The 27,108-nt window shown below is 34.6% G+C and overlaps 1 protein-coding gene across 1 annotated transcript; it reads left to right on the plus strand.

Annotated features, from left to right (window-relative positions):
* Positions 1 to 8,556: 8,556 nt before the first annotated feature.
* On the plus strand, positions 8,557 to 11,771 carry LOC119830200 (U-scoloptoxin(19)-Tl1a). The gene is made up of 3 exons (XM_038353112.1): positions 8,557 to 8,709; positions 10,339 to 10,491; positions 11,257 to 11,771. Exons 1-3 carry the CDS (start codon positions 8,649 to 8,651, stop codon positions 11,385 to 11,387), a joined length of 345 nt encoding a protein of 114 aa, XP_038209040.1. The 5' UTR covers positions 8,557 to 8,648; the 3' UTR covers positions 11,388 to 11,771.
* Positions 11,772 to 27,108: the final 15,337 nt, after the last annotated feature.

Consider the following 27,108-nt stretch of genomic DNA (forward strand, 5'->3'; position numbering starts at 1 on the left):
TGAATAAATTTATGTTCGTTATATTCAAATTAATACGTATTGCAATTTATTTGCGGTGGGTGGGTGGCGATTAGGAGGCACGTATCCTTTTCCCTACCTTTCCCAGACCTTTCCTTATTCCTCTCATTATACCTTTATTTTGTCACAACTGTATTAGTCTGTCTGCCTGAAATTTGAGTTCTGTCTCTCTTTTATTCACTGGATATGGGCGGAGTCCCTATTTATTGGGTGGAGTCATTAATAGGAGAATAAGAAGGACCTTCCTTTATTCCACACGCTTTAGTGTCGTCAATCCCCTTGCAGAGATGTAAGGCCTCTGCACAAGTAGGGAGGCTTTAGAGTTGCGAGTCTAAAGAGAGAAATTTCAGAAGTATTTTTAGATGTTTACATAGCCGCATACTATATTTATCACTATATAGTGTAAAGCAAAGTCACATTCCACGTCTGTCCTTATGGTATTTATGAATGTGTGCATGCTTAGATTTTTTAAACTATGCATCAGATTTTGATGGAATTTTTTTATAGAAAGAGTGATTTAAGAGGAAGGTTAAATGTATAATAACGTATATTGAACTACGAATTCAATGCGGGCGCAGCCGCGGGCAGAAGATAGTGTTCCATATATGTATATTTCTTTCATTAAGTTCACAATACATTGCCTAATTACAATACATGCACTTTTTCATCTGGGTGTCGCGTAGGAAATCCGCGCTCTGAAGCTTATATGTAACACAAAATACACTACATCATATTAACAAGAACTTAAACGTATTATTCAAAACAATTCTATATCAAAAACTGGTACAATCAGCACGTAAATCCCCTCAATAAAGAGTACCGTCAACAAAAACAAAAACCCTTACGTATCCAATGCATCTTTCAATTAAATTTTGCTTTGATAAATCTACGCTGATAGATAAGCTGGGGATTCAAAAAAACACGCCTTTAAATCCGATATATGGAAAACGGATTTGTCCATTCTACATTAGCGACCATTAATCTTCATCAACTCCCTCGAGATCTGGCGATTCTAGATGGGGGAGCTGGGGGAAAGGGGAGTTTTTGTTAACTTTTATCTTGTTAAAACGAGCTCCGAGTCTTATGAGCTTAGAACGATTTGCATTACGTTATAACTCGTTGCTTGGGTCATGGCGGTTTTATAGACTGTAAGTTAATACTATCTATATTAACACTAGCTGCACGCCCCGGCTCCGCCCGGGTTCTTTATCGTAATTGAAATAATATCGTATCTTCTAAGTTGAATCAAACTGCACATGGTGTGTAGTTGATAACATCGGTTGAGTAGTTCAGGAGTCCATCGTGGACAAACAATGTGACGCGTAATTGATATTAAGATTATAAATCTGAAAGCCTGTTTGTTCGTTTGATTGATCATGCAACTCTTATGAACTGCTTGCTTGACTTAAAAATAATTGTGATGTTCCATTTATTGCGAAAGGCTTTATAGAAAAAATTCTAAAAACATCTGTAAAGAAAGGCCTTTGAAGTTATTCCTGTAGATACAATAATTTCTCCCGTAATAGGGTGTCTCTGGAAATTGGTCGTCGAAACTCAGTCGTTAGGCATACCTGTTTTATTCGTTGTAAGTAAGATTCTGCGACTTTAACAATATGCCCAATAGGTCAAATATGAAGTATGTTTTTACATGATCCGATAAAAGAATCGTGAATTTCTAAACATTTTGAGTAACTGTTTACCTTTTTATTACATCAGTTAGATAATAACATTGTTATAGAAACCCTTGCAAATAATTTGGATTAAACAGGAAGAATAAAATTTATAAGCCTTATCATTTAGAAGTGACCTCTACCAAACAACCAGGGCAAAACGTACAAAACCTAACGAGCAACAAATAGTATCTACATTTTATACTTCAATAGGAACAAAAATTCAAATCACATTAAGACTAATAAGTAATTATATTAATATAGTATCTAAAACCCAAAACAGATATTAATCTAGAAATTTCATTGAAACCACTAATTAATTAATTACCTTTTAACATAATTAAATTACTTCTAATTGGGTTAGTATTTATTCGGTTGTGTATTTAATATTCATTTGTAAAGTGTCTTATTTCTTTATCATAGACCTGTACAAAGGAGTTAAATTATCTCTAAATTAATGCTTGAAGTAGAAGAGAAGAAATAAATACTTGAAGAACAATACTTTATACACCTATTTACGATTTTATGAGTGCCATAGGCTTTATAGGTAGTATGAGCGAAGCCAGCTACTCTATCGTAAGTTTATTTGTTTAATTTTTGACGAAAATTTTATGAAAATCGGTCAAGAGAGTCGGACTCCCGACACTAACGGTTGCGTACAAATAAGCTGAGAAAACCGGTAAAAAATGTTTATCCATCCAATCTATATCCGTGTCAACCGTTGACTGAAAGAATTTTTCAATCTGAGCAGTAGTTCCTGAGATTACCTTTATAATAAAGGATTTTAAAGTAAACCTTTATAGTAAAGATTCGAATACAAACGCCGTGTATTTTATCAGTTTATGTTAGACTCGATAAGACGGACTTTTTAAATGCAGCCATACAAATAAAATGCTGAAATGAAAGGTTGAAGAGAGAGAGAAAAACAGATTTCGAGAATAAACTGTTTAATACAGGTTATATCGAAAAGGTTCTGCGATAAATCTGTAGGCGGGTATAGTTTTGGTTAAAATTAAACCACTGCTACATAGAAAGCTGAATGAAATAGCGTAAATTTTAAAATAATATCAATACAAAATATTATAAAAATAAAGGGGATATCAAAATAATTACGCTGGCAGTCTCAATGTGCTCCGAAATCCCAGCGGAGAACAAATGAATTGGTTTTACAAACGAAGCAGAAAGATAAGGCCGTTCAGAGACGAAGATTTCAACGAACTTTCGTACCCGCAGCAGTATTAGATTAATGAGCTTTTCAACTCGTGCATAGAAAATCATATAATAGAAGAAAATAGTTTACCCCTTTGACGCATGGTTTATAATAAGCTGAAAATATTTAATATAATATTTGATCATGCCATTGTGTTTCATGTATTTTTTTAAAGTGGAAGTCGAGCACGCTTCAACACGAATCGGGCCAGTTCGCACCGGAGAAGTACCACATTCAAACAGAAAACTGGCCTGAAATTATAGAATATTATGGTAAGTGAGAGAGCTAGAGGCCCGTTGTATTTTCTTCACCCTTCCCAATCTATTCCTCATTTCTAGTTGTCAATCCTTTCCTTATCCATTTTCTTTTAAAAGCGGGCAGCGCATTCGCAGAGGTACTAGCTCTTCGAATGATCGTGAGGGTGGTGATCGTCTACCATTAGGTGAATCACCAGCTCAGTTGCCTGCTTTTATTTTTATGCCACAGTCGGCAATGGAGCTGGTGGGACGCCTGATGGTAAGCGCTACCACCGCCCATGAACATTTATAGAGGCTTAAAATCGATTACAAACCTTACGCCTCTACAAAGGGATTGTTGACTTTAAATTGGGAAGGGATTAAGAAAGGATTGGCGAGAGGAATAAAGGAAAGGACTGGGAAGTGGAAGGAAAAGGATATGGGCCTCCGGCTCTCCCATTCACCGAACGAAACACAGCAGAATGCTATTTCACGCCGGTCTTCTCCGGGGTGTGGTACTTCCCCGGTGCGAGCTGGCCCAATTCGTGCCGAAGCGTGCTCGACTACCACATACAAAATTTATTAAATTAAACCGCAAACAGTGGCAATTATTGATAGAATTTATCTCAAATTGTTGCCCAACGCCGCTCCGCGAACAACCCGCCTATATTATCTCTCATTAGAGCGGACGGGTCGCTTGACCACAGCCGGTAATAGTTTCTGTGGTGTATTTCGCGCGTTTCTTGGTGTTGGATTTCTAAATTTATGCGGCTGTATGTATCTCGGATTATATGTATCCAAAATAAAGTCAAATGCAATTTAAAACGTTTTTGAAAATTTCATATTTAGACTATATTTATTCACACAGCAAGAATCATGAGGGTTTATGAAGCCATATTCCACCACGCTGGCCAAGTTTGAGTAAGTTAGTTAGATAGTGTCGTGAAACGTTTAATTCTTGGATATTTCGGTTTCTTCATGATGTTTTCTTTCTCCGTTTCGAGCAGTGGTGTAGGTGCATAATGTGCAGATAAATTGAAAAATCGATTTATTTTGTCACGTCTGGACTGGAACCCCCGACTTTTCGTTTAAAGTCCGAGGCCCTAGCCCCTGAGCCAGCATTGCTTTGAGAAATTGACTGTGAATACTCGATTTATAATTTATAATTATTCAGCAAACTAGTACGAATTTGAACTAAGAAAGGACTAATGTTTCAATTGAATATAAAAGAATAATAAACAAGTAACTAAAACAAAAATAATTTGCGTCAAACGAAATAAACCCTTAGCTTCCAATACAATTTAAATTAATTTGTTGTCTCACCAATAAAACGTTTATTTACACAGGAGTTTATGCCCCAATTAAACGCTGTAATAAACACAAAATAGTACCCGATAACACAATGGCAAATGTAATCTTATGTTGTTCGAGCATCCGCACATAAACAAATAAATTGATTTCATATATATAATGTAATATATGATGCTATATAGCTAGAATATGCCAGGACTGATTTAAATTGTAATGAATTTATTCGTTACAATTTAAACCAGTTTAATAAAAAGGCTTTAATAAAATGTTGCAAAAAATGTAAAAAATATATATTTTCAGAGCTTGTTACTTAAGGGGGTGGCTAGAAAATACAATAAATATAAAAAAGTGGTTGCCTGTAAAGTCGGTTTTACGGGCGAAGATTTTACATGACAACGTCTTTTTCTCGGTAGAATATTTATTTATATGAATATTACGCCAAGAACGCTCGAGAAAGACAGAGACAGAGACACAAGCACGCGCCGATTCAATGCGCCTAATACTCTAGTGCTGCGCGCGCGGCGGACCGATCATAGTTCGGTGACTCATCGTAACGTTACCGGGCGTTACACTTTTTCAAGAGTGTCTCCGAGCCGCAACCTAATTTAAGACGTTGTCACGTCAAAAAACCCGTGCAACTAGTGAAGTATGTTTTTATTGTAATACTGGCTGCACCCCGTGGTTTCACCCGCGTAAGTCCGTATCCCGTAGGAATGTCGGGATAAAAAGTTGCCTATATGTTATTCTAGTTGTTCAGCTGGCCACGTACAAAAATTATTTGCAATCGGTTCAGTAGTTTTTGCGTGAAAGAGTAGCAAACACACACACATCCTTAAAAACTTTCGCATTTATAATATTAGTAGGACTAGACGTCTATTTTTGATTTCATCGTTGACTTTGGCAGATAAAGTGTGTGATTTTACTATCACTCGTAAGTATAATACCCATGGCTATTTGACAAGCCGGTTTCTTAACAATGTTTTATTCCGTCGCTTTATGTAAAGGAACGTGGATACTGCAAAATTGTGAGGAATTTTTCAATGTAGTTGATTTTTTAATGTTTAAATTATCACGTTAGGCTAGCGTGTCTTTATTATGGTGTTATTTTACTGGTATACACTTACAATGTCTGTTTTTATGCAATTAAAAAATAGCGTGTGTGGTATGATTGAACATATTTTGGAAAGTTATATCTTAATTTATTTATTTATTCAGTTATATTTAAATTTTATTAAGTTCAATGAAAACGGTATATCTCTCAAATTTAATGTTACGCAAACAACAAACAATATTACTGATAAATTCGCGACGATCTTTTCCTCAATTTCAGTGTCATAAGACATAATAAATTGGCTTTCAAACCTTTTATTGGTATACATAAACGACACAACCTTTGCATGAATGTTGCCTGGCAATACGGCTTTGAGCCATAAGGCCGCCCTTAAATAATTTTTCTTTTATGTCTTAAGAGCTGCTTCTTTTACTGCTTTGTGATAAATTGTATAATCACCCTAATATTATAAATGTGAAAGTGTGTTATTGTGGGAGTCGAGCACGCTTCGGCACGAATTGGGCCAGCTCGCACCGGGGAAGTACCACACCCCCACAGAAAACCGGCGTGAAATAGTGGCATGCCACTGTGTTTCGTACGGTGAGTGGGGGAGCCGGAGGCCCGTTTCCTTTTCCTCACCCGAACCAGTCCTTCCTTCTTTCCAGTCGTTAATCCATTCCTTTTCCCTTACCCCAAAAAAGCGGGCAGCGCATTCGCAGAGGATCTACCTTTGCGAATGTTCATGGGCGGTGGTGATCGCTTACCATCAGGCGAACCACCAGCTCAGTTGCCCGCTATGACATAAAAAAAAAAGTTTATTTGTTTGGATGTTTGTCCGTCAATCGCGCTGAAACTACCGAACGGATTTTGATGAAATTTGTATACAGACAGGGTATGAGCTGAATTGGGTGCCCATGTTCCCTTGAGATAAAACAGGAATCTTGATATCCGGGTGGAGCCGGGACGAGCATCTAGTTAAGAATAAATAAATAAGTGAAACTACACAAAAGTAATTAAACAATGCCGCAGGTTTTCATAGTTCGTCTTCGCAAATGAGTCGTTTATATTCGCATGTAGTTATTGTGGGGGTCGGGGGGGATACGTACGTGACAGTACTGCAGCAGGCTAGTACTCAAGAATTATGCGTCATATAACATTCCCCGTCATAAATATGTGATAAAACCCACGCATTATATATTTATTGAAGTACGCAGCGTGCTCTTTTTAAGAATTCTCTCTCATTTAAAACGTGGCAAATAACCCAACTTTGTTGGCTGGTTAATTTTTTTATATCAATGTCGGCAATGGAGCTGATGACTCGCCTGACGGTAAACTACCACAACCCACGAACATTTAAAGAGGCGTAAGGTCTGCGACCTTTCACCTCTACAAATGGATTGCTGACTTAAATTGGAAAGGGATTAAGATGAATTGAGAGGAGTAAAAGAAAGGACTAAAAAGGAAAAGGATATGGGCCTCCGGCTCCCCCACTCACCGAACGAAACATAGGAGCATGCTATTATTTCACCCCGATCCTCTGTGGGGTGTGGTTCTTTCACGATGCGAGTCGAAAGAGATACATTACAAAATTAAATAATATTTTTGTGATCTTTAATAATGCTTTTGATTTATCATGCACTCCATATACACTATTGCAAAAAATAACAAAATATGAAGTAATAATATTTCATTATGAAAGATAAAAATTTGCCACTAAACAGCTGAATTTAACTATCATCGAATGATCAGTATTCTTTGTCCTGTCAATCCAAAACTTTAGAAGTCTCTATCAGAAATCGAACCCGAAACCACTTCAAGGTCAATTCTTTAACCACTGTCCCAAAAAGATTATCAAAACAGAGCAAACACTTTTTATGCAAATCTTCCTGGTATAAAATCTGTTAATTGAAGCTAGGCAAATAAGTGGTTGCAAAACACTTTTCCCTTATCTTTTGAAATATATTCTAGACTCTAGAAATACCAATTTTCCTTGGCTTGTTCATTTAGTTCACTTATTTAGGATTCAGAGCGTAAAGATTCCGTGATAGCTTTAATTATAAACCTTTGTTCTGGGAAGTAGGGACCGAGTTAGAAATATTACTTAGGTAATGAGGAAATCTGAGAGTTATTCAATGGCATGGCTTCTGTTAACTTTGTATAAAACGAAGAAAGAAAGAAAGAAAGAAAACACTTTTATTTATACTAGATAAGAATAAAAAATAAAATTAATTTTATTATAAAAACTATCTAATTAACCTAATATTAAACGTTTTGTGTATGAATATAATTAGATTTATAATAACAAAACTACAATTTTCTATTGATAGAATATTTAAGGTATTATTTCCTACTATTTATTATAATATTAAGTTTTTACAATTAAAATCTGTGAAAGGGAGTCCTATACTATAGTTTCACTGTCGGTGAAAAGACCATTTTCTATTATATTTTAACAACAGTTCAAATAAATTATGGATAATAATATAACATATAAAAATAAGAAAATTCCAAAAAGGAAAAGCTTGAGTATTTGTATTTTTAATCGCACTAACAAACTCAAAAAGGAATGGACCAATTTGAAAATTTATTCTACCAACATATAGCTACATTTCTCCTAAGCAACCTAATTTAATTCACTGTTTAATTTTCCTACTTACACCAAGGCAGAAGCGGATCGTATCGGAGAGTAGGATCGGGTAATGAGCGAAACACACAACGCACACATGATAAAACCTTCTTTCATAACACACACGCTGTTTGTGTATTAAACAACACTAATTGCATCATTTGCTTTCACACACCCGCCGTGTCACATCAATTCGTCATAGAAATAATCATTTAAAGCTACACAGAATGGTAATTTATAAAGCGTTTTATGAAAATGCATTAAAATTAAATTGGAATTTATAGCCATTAAGCAACTTCACGATAAGTGCTGTTTAGCTTGTGTCAGATAAAGTGTAAATAATTCATCAAATTAGAAGTCAACATTTAATTAAACTAACAGTGATTTAACAGTAAGTCGCATAACTAAATCTTATTGAATCATGTACGTATAACTTAATATTAAGCCAATTAGTGAGGAAATCTTTGACGGATTGAATACAACAGTCAGATCATTACTCGTTGCGACCGGCGCGTGCGCAGACGCAATGAAGACTGCTATCATCGTTTGTGCGATTTTATACTCTGTGGTCAGCAATGACGAGGATTGTGAGTGAACTTCTTTTTTTATTAATTTAATTATTATTCTTTATATCCTTTTTGTTTTTTAATGTAAAAATACATGAAATTATCAATCTGTTTACAACAAAATATATAATATCAATCTATTATAAATATATAAAGTAAACATTTTACTTAATGTGAAGTCCCTGTTTCACCGATCCATCCTTTATGGACAATTAGGTGACCAGGCCTCTGTGTTCTGCCTGACTGAGATATTTTTATATGAGTCTCAAGCGGGAGTCGAACCCAGGACCCCTAGGTTCTATACTAACGTGTTTACCACTCTACCAAGGAAGGGTCGATGTTTTATTTATGAGTGTCTTGAGTTTTGCATATGTACAGATTTATTTATGCCCCTACCGCCTGTAGCTGGGAGGAATACGATAATTATCACCGATATATATCAATGACTAGCGAACCCCCGTGTCCCCTAGTAGGGCATATGATGATACATCGTTTCTATCCAGTGTAGTATTACAATCACATAACCGTTACTGTCAAACAAACTACAACTAATTTACATCCAAACAGAACTATAGTATTACAAGCATGTACAAAATATTTTAATTGTTCCGTAACATTAACCGTATCCATGTCTTCATTTTTGAACGGATGTCGATGCCGTTTGCCATGATAATGTTAACCATTTTACCTGAATTGCAAACACACTTATCAGTAAATTTGTCGCCCTATAGTCTATGGGACAAGTTCCACCGCTTGATTATCGGACTAGACTACTTGATACTTACTAGTACTGGGTACCATACTGAGACATCTTTCTTTTCTCTACTCTGTTTTGAATACAGACTAAAATACTTACCGGCAAAAATATAATAGATATCAGTTTCACCGATCAACTTTTTTAACGCGCTAGTACTTACTAGTTTATTAACTAATCGGCTTTTGGTTCAGTATCGTGATATTTTTTTATTTCTTTTCTCTACCATGTCTTGATGCTACCTCACGAGTCTCTATGAAAGTACGAAGAAAAAAGGAGAATTCAAGAGTTTTATGAAATATTCAAACAAGCATATTATATATATTATATTTTTTTATTTAAGATTCAGAAGTTATTATTCATCATAAAGAAAAGTAAAGTTAACAGTTTATTATTGTTATTTTCTACATATATGTACCTACTACTTGCAAAACTATGCGAACAATACAACTCCAAACAGACGAGTTATCCCAATAAAGCAATTATTGACCGATGAACTGTACAGACAATTGAATAACGACTATAATCCTTATTAATGGATAAAGCAAGTACAGTCCAAGTACAGTCATAGACAGATCCATACATAAATGAGGCTTATTGTTAATTGTGCAGGGAAAAATAATTTTTAACTGACTTCAACACAGAATGAAACTGTAAACAATCATGTTTGTTACGTGAAAACTCTTAACTCAATGAATTGATTTTTATTATGATTTTTTATTTATTTCAAAGCTGCCATTAGAGATGTTTTTAGTAAGAATGTCACTCAGTGAAGTTGCAGCTGTCTAATGGCGATAGAATTTTTGAAATCGGTACTAAAATACAAATTTATGACGAACCGTGCATTAGAACACTATTTTGATAAAAATATTCCAAATGAATCATTCTTATTTCAGTTCGGATTATTGATTCCATAATTCAGGAAGGACCATGTTCGGCTGTGGGTGGAATTTGCACTGTTGCAGCCGACTGTCCCAAGGGCCATTTATCTGAGAAGTCTGACCTTTGCCCCACACAGCGAAAGCAGGGCGTGGAATGCTGCTTTGGATGTAAGTAACTGTGATGTGGTGGTCATGTTATGCACCATGTTGGCAAGAATTAAACATGCAACAATTAGAATCAATAGATTTTGTTTCTGCTCAAAATCTATTCGATTTTGCTGCAACTAACAACAGATAGGTTCAACTTTTTATTTTCTTAAAACATTAAATATGTATATTAAATCGAAACAAGGTAAATGGTACATGTGAATAAAAGTAGAGCTGGTGAACTGAGTGATCACTCGTTAGTACCTCTCGAACTAACGCGTGAGCGTAACCGAGGAGTCCTGGGTTCGAATTCTGTTGGGGACTCCCAAAAAATGTGTCGGCTTGGCTGAACATAAAAAGCTGGTACGCATTTGTCCATAAATATAATCGATTAGTGAAACAGATGTATATCATCTGCCCCATAGCAGGGGCCTTACTTTTAGTGAACTGATTGTTTTAATTTTGGAAATGTAAACCTATGAAATGCAGTTCCATCACGAGACAATATAAAGAATTAACCATGAACGAGGTTAACTATATGGAAGGTGTATAGAAAAAATATTATACTTGACAAAAATACTATAATATCGCCGGATTTTCAATGCCATTCAAAGTCAATCTCAGTATCCATATTGACTTCTACTTTCTACTTCAAAGATCTTCAAAAATGTACCCAAGTGTCACCCAATTCTTGAAGCACCTACTACAAAATAGAATAGACCTACTTGTTTATTATTCAAAAACGTACCCTGGGTACACACGTATAAGGTTCAATTTACCTTTCAGTGTCTCTCAAGGAAACTCGCTGTGAAAAACACGGTGGCACATGTAAGAAGCAATCTCAGTACTGCAACCCTCGACTTGTGTTTGACGCGACGGATTGTGGCTCGGATGAAAAGTGCTGTATCCTTATATAGTTGTTAAACAGTGACATTAATGGTCTTACTATGAAAATATAAATCTATAATAAAATAATAATAATAAAAAAATTATTGTCACCAAAAAGGATACATACATATATAAGTTGCTTAAAAATAAATGAGTTATACAATGTAAAAATTATCCGAAAATAGGTGAAAGCCTCTGCTGCCGCACTAAGCCAAGGCCTGTAATACAGCATGCAGCTCCGAAACCTCACAGACCATTTTATAATATAATATCTGTTGAATGTGTGCCTTAATAAATGTCAATAAAAAAGTGCTTTAAAAAGAGGCGCGATTTTTATGCAAATTCGAAATTTAATAGATTCGGAAATGATTTGTAAATTAATTAAGAAATAATAAACCGTGTAAATATCTGATTCAATAAAATAAAGTGGTGGAATTCATTGTTAATTATTATTAACCATGTTTAATTGATTTTTAAGCACGAACTGGTCAGATCATTAAATGTTTTATAAAAACTCATATTGTTTCTCTTTCTGCACAAACTTTGTAAAAAAGTGTCCATCTTTAGAAATATCTGATATATTATTATGCATTTTATGAAAAATAGGGAAGCACTTGACCATGAACTGGCCTGCTGGTTAACGGAGATGTGGTCTGAGATGAAGTCTTGACTTCTCAAAACGGTACCTATTCACACTGCGCTTGAAGATCCCTAGATTGTACTCTTCGGGGAACACAGTTTCAAGAACCATGTTTCAGTTTCTGACGGTGTGTTTAGCTTTTTTATTATTTTCTTTCATCTTCATTAATCATATTTTTGCCACAATTCTCTGTTGGCTGGCTCTCTCGCCAATTTATACACACATTGCAAAATATTTTTTTAAATGGTAGACAAACAATTGCAAAGATTTCAAATGTTATTTACAATTTAATTTGTCTGTTTCTTCGTAGCAGTGGTGGCATTGTGGGCAGGACTTCAGACTGCAATTAAAAAGTCGGGGGTCTGATACTAAGATTCTTTTTATTAATTTGCACATCAACCACATCACCGGTACTTGATTTCTTGAGAAAGCTCAATATCAACCTGAAGCTGGAATCTTCAAAAATCATGGATTCTCAAGGATTCTGAATAATATAGATTAAGAATGCCTATTTTCATTCACAATGAGGACGTGGACCAACAAATAGCTCGTCCCTAACTCCCCTGCGTATTAAAATAACCCAAAGACAACTCTTTCAATACCTGTACAATAAAACTGCTGACACACCAAGGACCAACCGAAACCTCTTAATCTATAACATTCAATAGACCTCAATATCAATTCATTCACGTGAAGCACATAGATACCGATATGATAAATGTTACAAGAATATAAAGACGCTTCTTTCCCACTATTCAGATAAATGACTTCCATTTTCCTTATTCGCATAGCTTTCTATAGCGTGTCGATGTATATTTGTATGACTAATTTAATGGATATTGTGATTGTAGGCATGATATTATCAAATTATTCAGTTCTTTTAATGTGGTCCTATTATTCGTGTATTTCATTGTAAAACGTGAGACTAGGTATATTTTATTGCATATTGTCTTATGGGCAATAAAAGTCCCAGGCTCTCACAACTGAGCCACTAAAGCTTAGCACACAAACCATAGTGCTTTGGTGTATAGGACACATACATTGAAATGGTGTTAATATGAACCACCACCCGTTAGTTTAAGGCTTTGCCGAAATATTACCATCTCATTTTTAATCATATGCCAAATAATTTTTTTTTATAGCGTTTTCCCATTTTTCTGACAGCAGTCTTTCTCAAATACACGTTGATGAAACCATTAAACATCGAAGCGATATAGTTATCGAGGATAGACAATAAACCACCATTTAATATCATTGATACAACCTTCAAATAAACCAATACGTATGTAATAGGGTAAACGAGATTGTTTTTTTCCGACTCAGTAATTGACGAAATTATTTTAGCTATTTCTGGATTTATTTTACGTTGATTATTTCGCAATTTCAAATGTTAATAAATAATTGTATGAAAAATATGAGCTTATGAAATACTAGCTGCGCCCGCGGTTTTATTCGCGTAAGTCCGTATCCCGTAAGAATATCGGGACAAAAAGTTGCCTATATGTTATTCCAGTTGTCCAGCTATCTACGTACCAAATTTCATTCCAATCGGTTCAGTAGTTTTTGCGTGAAAGAGTAACAAACACACGCACATCCTTACAAACTTTCACATTTATAATATTAGTAGGACTAAGAATGTAAGAGAACTTAAAAATATGTATTGTTAAACATTTATCAATTTATTCGCTGCAAAAAGGTCACGGACGTCTCAGGGACATCCCAGGGACAGGGACGACGGTGAGGTACCCCTCTAAATTCTAAAATGGGATCAAATTTAAACAATTTGCTATCAACCGCACACGGGCTTATGTAATAACAAAATAAAAGTAAATCAGTCGATTTGAGAAACTACATATTCATTTTTGGAACGTCATCTTGAAACATACTTTAAGAGTCTTTAATTCTTTTTAAAATGAAGGTGTTTTCAATATGGTGATAAGCAAAACTTTAAAAGTATTTCAAAACAAGACAAGTGTTTGATAACAAGACAGGCAACTAATACCTAATGATATATAATTATAGGCTTATATCATCATACATAAATAAAACCACCTTCAAAGTGTATAAGACAAAAATTTTGATGCCACATTCCACAAGTCATGTACCAGCTTCAAATCAAAAATGACCCAGAAACAGAATTATATGAATCATACAGAACAAATTCTGATGTGAGCCTCATCTATACACAACAAAGTTTCCCTTAACCAAAGCACTTCCACTCGATAAAAATATACCCTGTTTAATTCATTTATATCTACAGCAAAATCAACAAATAAAAAGAACTGCACTATACACACTATCTACGAATTCCTTTTCCGAGAGCTAATTTGGTGCGAAAATTCCACTAAAAATCCCGGCATTACCGAGCGTCTGAACGCTTGATATAATTTTAATTAAACCCTGCAAGTGGAAGGAAATAGAAAAAAGAGTAGACATGAACAGGCTAATAAAGTAATACGAATAGCTTATGGGGGCACTTTGAATTTTTAAGCTTTTTCAACTGGGCGTGATATTGTAATCTGTACGTAGATCTGGAAGCAGGTTCCATGCTTGCATGTATGTGTTGGATATATTTTACTTTTTATAGCAGTATTACAAGCGTACTGTATTCAATAACGTGATAGATATTAACTATGAGTGTGGTAGTCAATCACCTCCACAGAAGACCGGCGTGAAATAGTAGCATGCTACTACGTTTCGTTAGGTGAATGAGGGAGCAGAAGGCCCGTGTCCTATTCCTCACTCTTCTTAAACTGTTATTTCCTTACCCTTAGCGATTAAAATTGGGCAACGCCTTTACGGCCCTACTTCTACAAAAATCAGGGGCGGTGGTAATCGCTTACCACCAAACGTACCACCAGTTCTAATATTATAAATGTGAAGATTTGTTTGTTTGGATGTTTGTACGTCAATCACTCTCAAACTACTGAACGGATTTTGATGAAATTTGGTATATAGACAGGGTATGAACTCACTTGGGTAAAAGGATACTTTTTACCCCGATTAAATGCTTCCTTGAGATAAAACAGGAATTTTGATATGCGGGCGGAGCCGGGACGAATAAAATTTGTGAAACCTCCTAACTACCAGTAATTATTGCTATAAAAACAAAAAATCTTACACTAGCGTTTGAACAAGGACCAGAATTAACTCAGCTAAAACAAGGAGTCGGATGAGCTATAATTCTATTTTACAATTTCGAATTATTTTAATTAAACAATTATAACTGTAGGACAATATTCCCTCGCAGTGGCCATTCGAGCACTACGAAACGCTATAAAAACTTGAAAGCAATTTGCAATTTCAGTGCAATTCCCGACGTATTTCGAAATTGTTTCAAACAAGCCGTAACGTTTTAACTATTAAAACTTTGTCATGTCTTAACGATTTCCATAAATGTCTAATTAGGACAAAATTGTGTTATGATTTTAATTTGAAGTGGTTCATTTTCATCAACATTTGTTCCCACTGTAGAGGCCTTATATGCCTTGCATGGTCGTCCACGTCCAAGTCCCTGTAGTCTCTGTGCGCTCGCCTGGTCTTGATCTCCCAACTTTTCAATTTAAATTAGAGGTTCTCACAACCACTGCTGCTTTTTAATGCTGCCTGGTTAAATGGTGGTAAATAAGGCGTTCTTCAAAATTTTCGAGACATCATCTTCACCTCATTTTTATGCCTAAAGCAGTGATACAGATTGGTTTAGGCAATCCACCGCTCACATCGTATCTCGGATTAACCATTGGATACGATAATGCCTTTGTGCAAGAATTTCTCACAAAATCTACATCGTCTTTTCCCGAATACCATGGGTATGTTTGAGTATTCTTCCGTATGAAGGCTATCCATCACGCTAGCCAAGTACAGGTGTACTTATTATTCTGTGGTACAGGTTGGAAATATCTTCTGTATGCTAGTTTAATTACTGAGTTTGTTAACAATTAAAGCAGTAAACATATGCAGATAAAAATATATTGTGCAAGATAAGTTAAAAACTGAATATATTTTATATCCTCCAACTTTTAGACTATATACGTTTTTAGGTCATTTTGCGCCCAGACTCTAACGTCTACTATCCGTCACAACTCACAGAGTATTATGCCATGTATACCAAAACTGGGTCATTATACAGTTGCGAACGATTATGAAAGGATTCTTGCTGCCCTAATGCAAAACAGTCCAGTGTCCTTTACCTAGCAATCGTAGATATATTTTGAGCAAAATTACTAGCTTTTGACCTCGGCTTCTAATGCGTTTAATAGATTAAATACAGATAAACCGTCCTCTTGAATCGCTCTATCTAATAAGAAAAAACCCTATCAAAATCAGTTGTGCAGTTTTAAAGATCTTACATATATCATACAAACATAGGCACAGATGCGGGAAGCAACTTTGCTTTATACTACTGTAGCGTACTGTAGTGTATATACAATAGTAAGACCAAAATCTTTCTTCGTATCTCGAGAAACTTTTGCCTCAACCCATCTCCAGGAAGACTATGAACAACCTCAGCCCACAAACAAAACTCTAAACATTATCGTCTACTTCGGAAACTTCTGGAGTACTTGGGTTTTAAGTTCGAATATAATTAAATAGGCCTACTTAACCCAATTTTAATTGAGCCCCTCATGCTTATGCTTTACTGAGCCTGATAATTACTAAACTTTGTGATTGTTTGAAGATGCTGCGAGAAATTTTAATGATCGCGTGTGTTATGGTTTTATATGTAACTTGTGTACGGATGTCGATTTCATGTAGCTATACTCGTGTTTAATTATCTTATATTAACGTCTTACATCGTAGGGTAGTAAAAGATTAAGATAAATAAATTATCCGCCATTTGAACATCTTCATGTTACTCTATCTTTTGTGTGAGCAATAAAGTATTAAATAAATAAATCTGTGCATTGATACAAAAAGGGACATAGAAGGATAAGATTTCTAAATCGAGTCTAAAAGTTATGTACAACGAGCGCCCGCGATCTGCCCCGGCTTCGCCCGTGGTACGTATATAGCCTGTAGCCTTCTTCGATAAATGGGCTATCTAACACTGAAAAAATTTTTCAAATCGGACCAGTAGTTCCTGAGATAAATGCGTTCAAACAAACAAACAAACTCTTAGGTTTTATAATATTAGTCTATATTTAATAAATTCTTATTAAAGTAAATTGAAGTGTCAGTAATTCATAACTGCCCATTACTACTAAATACTTGAAATAGTTTATTTTTCATATAGGGATATATCTCAGTTTTTCTAATAAGATGATGTACACACTGATGACGTCATCAACTGAGGTGAGAGAAAGATTTCCGATATCGTCGTCTCATTCGGCGCAGCATGGGTCATCTTTTATATCCATATAACCTTAGTGTTTATTAGTATTATAATAACTCATAAAACTCTAATATCGAGATAAGGATCCTTATTAAAAGATTATTATTATTTGCTTGTGTGAAATCTATAAGTATTTAAGTAAAGGTTCAATTTAATTAAGATTAATTTATTGGACGTTTACTCGGTATTTATGGAATTATATATATAGAGGTCATTTAAATTTACTGATCCGATTTGGATAAAATTTTGTTTTACAAATTCCATACAAAATATAAATAGGTACACGTTAAATGTTGTAAAACAGACAAACAAACTCTTCAGCTTTATAATATTAGTGTAGATTCATTATTACTACAGACATATTGCAACACAACCTCAATATTACAAAACATAGCAAGCGGTATGGTAATAAAAACATAAATAGACGATATTATGCCCATGACCTTACTCATTTGAGCATATAAAATGCACTTTTCGCCTGTATAAACCCTCATAATATAAAGCTACGTACACATTCATTACGTAAGTACTACACAAGAGGAAATCTCCGGGAAATCTTGTGAATTGCGTCGCATTCAACTCGCGAGTCACATAAAAACATTCTTATTTCTCCCCTTATCAAGCGTTTTTGTGATACAAGTTCATAAGCGAACGAGGTTTAGCGATATTTTAATAGGCCCGTGACGCTTAGTGGTGTAGATGGGGTCAGGGGGCGGGACATGTGCGCCGTTCATATTTGAAAATTTTGATTATAATATGAGCGTTTTAATATGTCTCAACCTGTAATAGAAAGCTATTATTTCACGCCTGTTTTTGTGGGGGTGCGGTACTTGGCCAATGCAAGCTGACCCAATTCGTGCCGAAGCGTGCTCGACCACCACATTCTCACCAATGCATAGGTATATAACAACACTGACATACCAATGAACCTAAAGAGGTAATTAAAAACGCTCCTCACTCGAAACATGACGCAGACGTAAATCGTAATCAAGGGGCGCGATAAATCCCGCCTTATGTGATAGTGTAACGGATTCCGACGCGGCTACGCGCTAAAATTCTTATTTATGTCCAGACGGGTACGGCCTGAGTTATATCGCCGCAGATAAAACGTGAAAAGAAACACAAATTTGCTTAAGAATTGCGTTTATGGAACGTTACTGAAGACGCAGATAGCTCATTATTTTTATCACGATTAGAGTAAAAATATATTGTTAAAATACCTATGTATTATTTTAAGATGTTAAGATATACATGAGCTATGTGGTCATAGTACGGTAATTATATTCCAATGTTTACATGGTTCATTCCGGCACGAAAATTAAAAACAATAACCATTACATTTCTATTCACGTTTATGAAAAATTAAAAATAAAAGGAGCATCGACTTCTATTGTCAAAACAAAAAAAAATATATTACAAAAGCAAGACAAAATAGAAAATTTATATTATAACACTTACCTAGTATACATCACTGATATTAATTCTGAATCATTAGTTATTCTTTTTTATGCGTATTGAAACATATCGTTCTTTTATAAAAAGTAAAAAAACGAACGAACTACTATATGCATGCTTGATTATTTTTTAATAGTAAATTCCCAATTATTTTTACGTTATCATACCTTTTCTACAAAACAATAGAGTCCTTGTCGACAATCTACCATTAAACGTTAAAAAATTCACGTTAATAGGTTGGTTCGCTACGGAGTCATCGATTAAAAAAAGCAAAAACAAAATACAATCGAAATACTTTTGGGGACATCAGTTAAAAACGTATAATATCCCCAAAACACACATTCTATAACATAAACACCTCATGTCATGTAAAGATATATAAGCCACAATCCGTATACTCATTTGCCGCAACCGCAAGGATTAATTATATTAAATGAATGGCGACTGAATTTTGCAGCCTCGAGGAGCCGAGAAATAATAGTATAATTGATCGATCTGAATTAGTTCCAGTTGGCAGTGGGACTGTGTTTTTCTTGTAATTGAATGTAACTTTGATTTTGATAAATGACACGCTTTGTTGGGTCGGATTGATTTATAATTTGCAAGGCGTTTCCGAGACTCGTTTCGGACTTTTTAGATAGATTTTGGTTTAATGGTAAACTACAAACTCAAACATTAATTATTCATTCAATTGGACTTCTTGAAGCGTTTTTGAATCGTCACTCGGTGCGTTTTCGAATCTGTATTTATAGTCTATAATTAGTTTGGAAAGTCTATATGTAATGGAAGTCTATTGATTGATATATTTTATTGTTTTTTTTTTTTAATTATACAACCACCTTACCTAACACCAGACTCTACCTCAGGAACCGTGACAGGTAGACAGAAGAAATTTTCATAGATGATGCAACAGAACTGACGATACAACATTAAACTTCTAGTATGTTAAAAAAAAAAAAGTTAATTAGGCAACCGTTGGCACGATCAACACTGCAAACTGGATGAGTGACAACATATATAAAATAACTAACAAAACCTATTTATATTAAAATGGAATAAATTCCACAATAGCCATATGGAACAGATCGTGGACCTTACACCAATTAAAAAACCAAGGCTAAAGGGAGTTATAACGGCCGCAGAATAAGTATTATTGCCATATATTAATTACTTCAAATCACTTATTTAAACAACAACCTTGATAGCCCCTGTAATTCTCCCAAAATAGTATCTGTTTGTGCGAATTAACCTTCTATCAACCCCCATATAAATGCCGTTACTTATTAAAACAAATTGCCGCCAGGCATTGACCCGAAAATACTAAAGAAAATACATGAGATATCTATTAATTTCCTCCACAGGGGGCAAGGGGCGTGCTACTGACGTGAAGTGAATAATGGCGAACAAATTAATGGATAACAAAGAAAGCTTTATGAAATTGATCAGAATCGTGTGTGTTTTGGATTGAAGGTAGTTTGAGAAATATCACTCTGCTTTGAAATAACGTTTTATTGTTCCGATTTAAAAGTTCAAGGCTTATATGGCTTGAAGGCTAAGTAATGCACCTGGTTAAGGCGTTTCGATTCCAGCCATTATAAATCACTATCACAAATATATTATAAATGTGAAAGTCTGTTTGTTTGGATGTCTGTCTGTAAATCACAATGAAACCACTGAATGGATTTTGATGAAATTTGGTATACAGACAGGATATGAGCTGACTTGGGTGAAAGGATACGTATTTTTATCTCGATTAAATGGGCCCTTGGGATAAAACTGGAATCTTGACGAGCATCTGGTATAAATACGTTTTTCTTATATCCAATACTACCAACTGTGATTTAGCTTAGTTTACAACAAAATTGCGTTATAAAAGCTTGCCTGTCTTTTGTTTAACAAGCGTATAGCGAGTGCTTAATTAAACACCCTATCATAGAGTCCCCATTAATTTTTAATTAAAGTTATTAAAAAATAAAAGACGTCCCCACTTGTTCAGCTTGATATATCTTGGATAATTATTAGATAATGACTGTAGAAACAAAACTAAGTCATTGCTTTTAGTTCATGGGCTCTTCTCTTGAGCGCAACCTTCATTCCTCTGACAATCTGACGCTTTGAAGGCTTGTTCACACATTTAAATTCCATGATTCTTCATATACCGTACAAGCCGTAAGATTGTGGAACTCGCTTCCTTGCCTGGAAGAAATCGCTTTTAAGCGATAAGGCCGCCAAATTGTACAATCGTTATTAGTTATTAGTTTTTGTTACTTGTTATATTTATGTGCATAATACAATAAAGTGTATATAAATAAATTAAATTAAATAAATACATTCCACTCTATTCCTTTATTTCCATCGTCAATCTTTTTCCCATTCCTTATCCCATAAAGTCGGGCATTTTCACAGGCGCTACAATACGTCTTTGTAGAAAAAAATGACAATCACATAATCACCAACTGTGTCCAATTGTCATTGAAAACTCATCAACACTTCCGAAACTAATCTCCTTTCAATTAATATCAAAATTTTTGTGAGACATAAATCAGCACCATTTCCGAACAAATACAAACTACAAATACGTAGCAAAGTTTGATTTGCTTCACACTTCGCAAACCATTTTAAAGTTACCAATACCAGCCATTTCTCAATGTCCACGCTCCTTCGAATGTACAAACTTACTGGGTTTCTCGACGGTTTCATTTAAGCAATTGTTGATTTTATTCTTTCAATGCCTACGTGATTTTATTTCAGCTAGGTTATTGGGTGTTATCTAATTTGATATATCATTCTTATGACAGGCAATTTTTATTACCTGTAGGTGCGTTTAATGAGTTCAGTGCAATAGAATTTTACAGTATAAAATGATGACTCTAGACAGTTTGAGACTGGGACTGAAGTTCAATATTAGTAACATCGTTAAAGAGTGAGGTCTGAAGATGTATGTATCAACTAATATTATTTTTTGTACAATACACAAAGTAATTATGATGGGCGACTTCATGATTATGCAACTACTACCTGCGCTCCGCAGTTTCACCCGCGTAAGTCCGTATCCCGTAAGAATGTCGCCTATATGTTATTCCAGTTGCCCAGCTATCTACGTATCCAAATTCATTGCAATCGGTTCAGTAGTAATTGCGTGAAAGAGCAACAAACATTCACACATCCTTACAAACTTTCGCATTTATAATATTAGTAGTACGATAGGATGTCATCTCTTGCAAGCATTCATACAAACGATCCTAAAATTGAACTTAAATAATAAATATAGTTGAAAAAAAAAAACAAAAACTTGCTTGTCATTAAATGACAGAATGAACTTAATTGTTTCTCATGTTTTTATACAGAATACATAAAAAATTAATACATTATCATCAATCAAGTATGCAAAGTTTGAAATAAATATGTCCGTTTAAAAAAGACAAAAATCGGACCTGAAGAGTCGGTTACATACAAGCGTGTTAAAATGGTTTTAGATTAAAAGTAATAACAAGATTAAACTGCCGTATTAACAGAAAAACATACACACAATACATTTGTAATATTCCTTCCTGAATCGAATGCAGATGTCATGTATTATTATGCCATTTCCGATACTTCATCTTATTAAACTTGTACAAAACAATTCATAAATCAAACTAAGTACCCAGATGGGTTAGTTTACCGTAAGTGCTTAAGACGAACTAAAATTAATGGTCGGTGCAAGGATATAGGATATTTGTACAACACAGTCCCTTGTGGGATCATAGTATCATGTAGGATTAGGGCTATCTTGAGGGATTTTTGCTGTTAGCTTGATAACTCGAAACATGCTCGACGTATAAACCAGGTTTGCTTCCATCTTGGTGTTATCGTTTAAGATATTACGGTCATATTAGTTAATTTAATATAACATTTGAATCTGCTAGCACCATAGTTATTATCAAATTATTGTTGTTACAAAAAAATGGTCACCTTCCTTGCTGGGGGAGGTACTATACTTTATTTTAAAATATAACCAATCAGCAACAATTTCCTATCAAAAACAGAAAAATCACGTCAATAGACTGAAACTCCGAGTTTTGAAGAGATTCAAATTGCATAGTAATATGAATAAAATACAATCTAATTAAGAACCTCCTTCATGCTTGTTTGTTCAACAAACACACGTGTTGTGCGATTTCTATAATTTGGTGTTGTTCACGACATTTCTATGCTTTTTCCAGTAAGTTTACAGAATACAAGTCGCATCAGTTTATGCTTATTAACTTTTTATATTATAACACTGTGACAGTTTTTCGAAATTATTTTATCCCTTTCTTCCTTAAGACGAATATATAAAAACTGAAAGAGATACATCACAAATGAAATTCAACTGTACCAAATTATTTGTTCAAGCAGAAACCTAAATGTATTGATATTACAGGGAACACAATAAAACATAAGTAAAAATATAACCATATTCTACACTTACAAAAGGAAAGTTCACACGCTTCTTCATCAAAAAAATTACAATGAAGCGTGACATGTCAATCAAAAAAATATATGTGAAGAAATAAAGAAACGTCTGTAGAATTTTCCCGTTTATATTTTCAAGTATTCGCATAATCTGTACTCATTTCTACAGATAATCTATTTTACGCATTACGTATAGGCTTAAACTGATCCGAAGTAAATTGCTGTGTTCTTCTGAACGTAATCTTTGAGATGCCGTGATATGTTTAGGAATAAGCGGATTACGTGATTATGCCTACTTAAGTATGGAATTATGACAAAAATAGGCGTGTGTTTATTACTAGGATTGGATCTATTTAGTTGTAAGCGTGTGTATGGATATACGTGTTTGTTTTAGCAGAGGATTAGCTATGTAAACCTGCCTTTACTTGATCTTATGCCTCGTGTGATAATATTTATTTTATACAAAAAGGTCACCGCACAAAACAAGTACAAGTATTTACTTGGGGGCTACCAGAACTGGGATCAAATGTCAAAATTTTCCTATTGAACACCACAACTATCTTGCTTGTTGAAAATGTTAGTGTTATAGGCTACTGAGGTGAAATATCTCATTTTGATCGGAGTTTTTTTTTTGAGTTTTGGATTTAAAAAAAACTACTTAATTCTCTAGCCCCATTTTTATTCACGTTTTTAAATTTAATTTAATTACAAAAACTATGATAGTTTCGAAACATCACCGTCACCTTTAGTATAACTAATGCCTTTCTGTAGTATAACTTATGTTAAAGCCTTTGTCAATAAATAAATAAGACCAGTAGTTCCTGAGATTAGCGCGTTAAACCAAACAAACTCTTCAACTTTATAATATTAGTAAAGATATCTAAGTCTTTGTATTCATGAATGTTAGTTTACTCACACAATGCTATATTCAATGCTATAAATGTGAAAGTTTGTTTGTTTTGGATGTTTGTCCGTCAATCACGCTGAAACTACTTAACGGATTTTGATGAAATTTGGTACACAGACGATGAGCTGACTTGGGTGATAGGATACATTTATCCCGATTAAATGCTCCCTTGGGATAAAACAGGAATCTTCGATCGAGCCGGACGAGTGTCTAGTATACAATAATTCGTAAGTGTATCTCTCTTCAAGTATTCGTATAAAGACTTCAGTTCTAGAACTTTTTGAGTGTTTGTCGAATATTCTTAGGCTAACCGCGCAGTTAAAGAGGTTAGGAATAATAGCTGTTATGATAAGGAGCGAAACTTTCTGGGGACTTATAGTAGGCTAGTGGACGATGTTAGGGAATGGATTTCAAACAAGGCTTTCTAAATGTTTGAGTATAGTATGGAAGTCTGTTTTAGGGTTCGGGAAGTGACTCTGGAACCCTGACTGTGGAGTGTTTTTTTAACCTATAAAAACCAGTTCTTATGAACTGGTAACTGTTTAACTGATGAAACTGGGTAAATAGGTGTTTTATGTGAACTTCATTAAGACTTTAAACTAAAATCGAAGAGTTATCGAGTATTAAACCCATGTGTATGAAGTATCTACTGATATGTGTTCAAAATTATATATTGAGCTTACGTAGATATTGAGGTTTCTAATATCATTTTTTATTTATACCGAATACTTCGTGTGAGAGACACTTTCAGTGATAAAATATTAGATATATTTATATCGTTTACTAAGCTTTGTGTCCGCGGGTTCACCTATACAGACAAACAATTTGGAAATAAAAAAAAAATGATAGAACATTATAAATTTGAAATGAAATTCTCTAAAAATATGATTATTATATGAAAAATTCGTAAGTCCAGTGTCGCATATTTTGTCACGAAATTAACTCCAGGGAAAGGTAACAAAGAGCCACTGTGAAGGCTTTCTATAAAACTATTTCCACCCTTTTATGGGCCGTAAACATTACCAAGGACAGGACAGGATAGAAACTCTTTTATTTAATGAAGTGAATGCCTTCTATGGTTTACATTTGAACTCGCTAGTAAAATAATAGCTTCCTTGTTGACTAGATCTAATAAAAAGATACACCATTAGATCGATGCGTTGTATTTATGTGACAGGCTTCTTTATTTTCTATGTATTTTCCTGGATGATAATACGAGGATCAGGCACGAGCAGTTCCTTTATAATAAACCACTTATTATTGCGAATTCTAGAATATTATGTTATCGTCTAGTTTTAAATAGGTTTATTGGTTATAATTAAGGCTATCGGCTGAATGATTGTATGAAACATTTTTCAAACACAGAAGGCGGTCTAATTGTGGGCAATCTCTGCCAGGTAACCCAAAAAGAGGATAGCAACAAATGATTAATATATAGTATTTATATCTAGCGAGTGAATCACTCTCTAGTTACTAGTACATAAGTCGCATTATCTCCACAACCACGCGGAATCGCGGGCAACAGCTAGTTTCATAATAGCATACTCTCTAATAAAGATAACATAGCCTTAAGAAGCGTATAAATGTAAGGCACAATTTTCTCGCAAGACGTCTGCTCTATAAATTCATAATCCTATTCATTTGTAGGAGCAGGTGTGTTACTAGATTATTTTTACAGCGCTATGAAGAAGGACTCACAGTTTAAGAGCCAGTGAACGTTTTTTATGGTCTAAAACTGTTATTAATAACGATATTAAAGCTGTTATAAATTACCGTGCTACAATTTATGTTATGTGACGGACTACTATAGCTTATACGTTATTTTGGTGCATAAGATAGACTTATACCAATATTCATCAAAATCCGTAATCCGTAAATTCAAAAAAAGACAGCGTAATGGAGAAACTCACACTCAAACTCTTTGTTAGTGTGTACTTATTTATTCAATTTGACTTCTTATAGAAGCACATATAAACAAGTATCCAGTGTAAAACTAAAAGAGGGGAAATGTTAGACATTTTGTCGAGTTACACAGCAGTTTACAGTTGAAATAATAATATCGGTAGTCATATGACATACCACAAAACCACCACAGCCAACTGTACCATAGCATGATAGTATAATACAATGAGAAAACTACATTAACATATTTTACGTTCCCTCTTAGTAAAACTCAAAGTCTGACATTACTTAGCGCATTTGATTGTAAATATATGGATTTTAATTGGTAAAAAATACACAAAATAAGTATAGTGTCAGCAGCTCCTAAAGTACATTAATGCTTGCATACTCACATTTTTAATATTCATTTAAGCACTCGTACCTTTGAAGTAAAATACACGATTATAATTATTTTATGAACTGCTTTCAAATTGTCAGAACTAGACCACACTCGACCAAATATAAAGAGGTATCGTGCCACATGATAGGCACAAGTTAGACAGGTAGGCAGGTAACAAACACAAAAAAGCTAAATTGTTAATCTCCCTTTTTGAAGTCGTTTGAAAAAAATTAAGTCTGGAAATCAAGCACACTTCGGCACGAATTGGGCCAGCTCGCACTGGGGAAGTACCACACCCCACAAGAGACCGGCGTGAAATAATAGCATGCTATTGTACGGTGAGCGGGGGAGCCGGAGGCCCGTTTCCTGTTCCTCACCTCTCAGTGCATTCCTTCCTTCCAGTTATCAATCCTTTCCTTATCCCTTACTCCTTAAAAGCGGGCAGCGCATTTGCAGTGGTTTGAGCCTTTTCGAATGTTCATGGGCAGTGGTGATCGCGAACCACCAGCGCAGTTGCCCGCTATTATAAAACAACCATTTCTTTTACGAGCAAAGTCACGGACGCAAAGCTAGCACATACAATTCAACCTTATTTAAAACAAGGTAAAATTACATTAAGAAATAGCAGTTAAAAGATAATAGCATCTTGAATCCATCCTTGATCATAAATTGAACAAACAATTGAATATCCTATTGCG

Source organism: Zerene cesonia, chromosome 11 (assembly GCF_012273895.1).
Source record: "Zerene cesonia ecotype Mississippi chromosome 11, Zerene_cesonia_1.1, whole genome shotgun sequence".
Taxonomy (NCBI): domain Eukaryota; kingdom Metazoa; phylum Arthropoda; class Insecta; order Lepidoptera; family Pieridae; genus Zerene; species Zerene cesonia.

Bases quoted from the DNA above. Each gene is read 5' to 3' on its own strand.
- LOC119830200 (XM_038353112.1), top strand. From the start codon at position 8,649: ATGAAGACTGCTATCATCGTTTGTGCGATTTTATACTCTGTGGTCAGC. The intron at 8,710-10,338 runs GTGAGTGAACTT...TTCTTATTTCAG, and splicing joins GGTCAGCAATGACGAGGATT to TTCGGATTATTGATTCCATA. The intron at 10,492-11,256 runs GTAAGTAACTGT...TTTACCTTTCAG, and splicing joins CGTGGAATGCTGCTTTGGAT to TGTCTCTCAAGGAAACTCGC.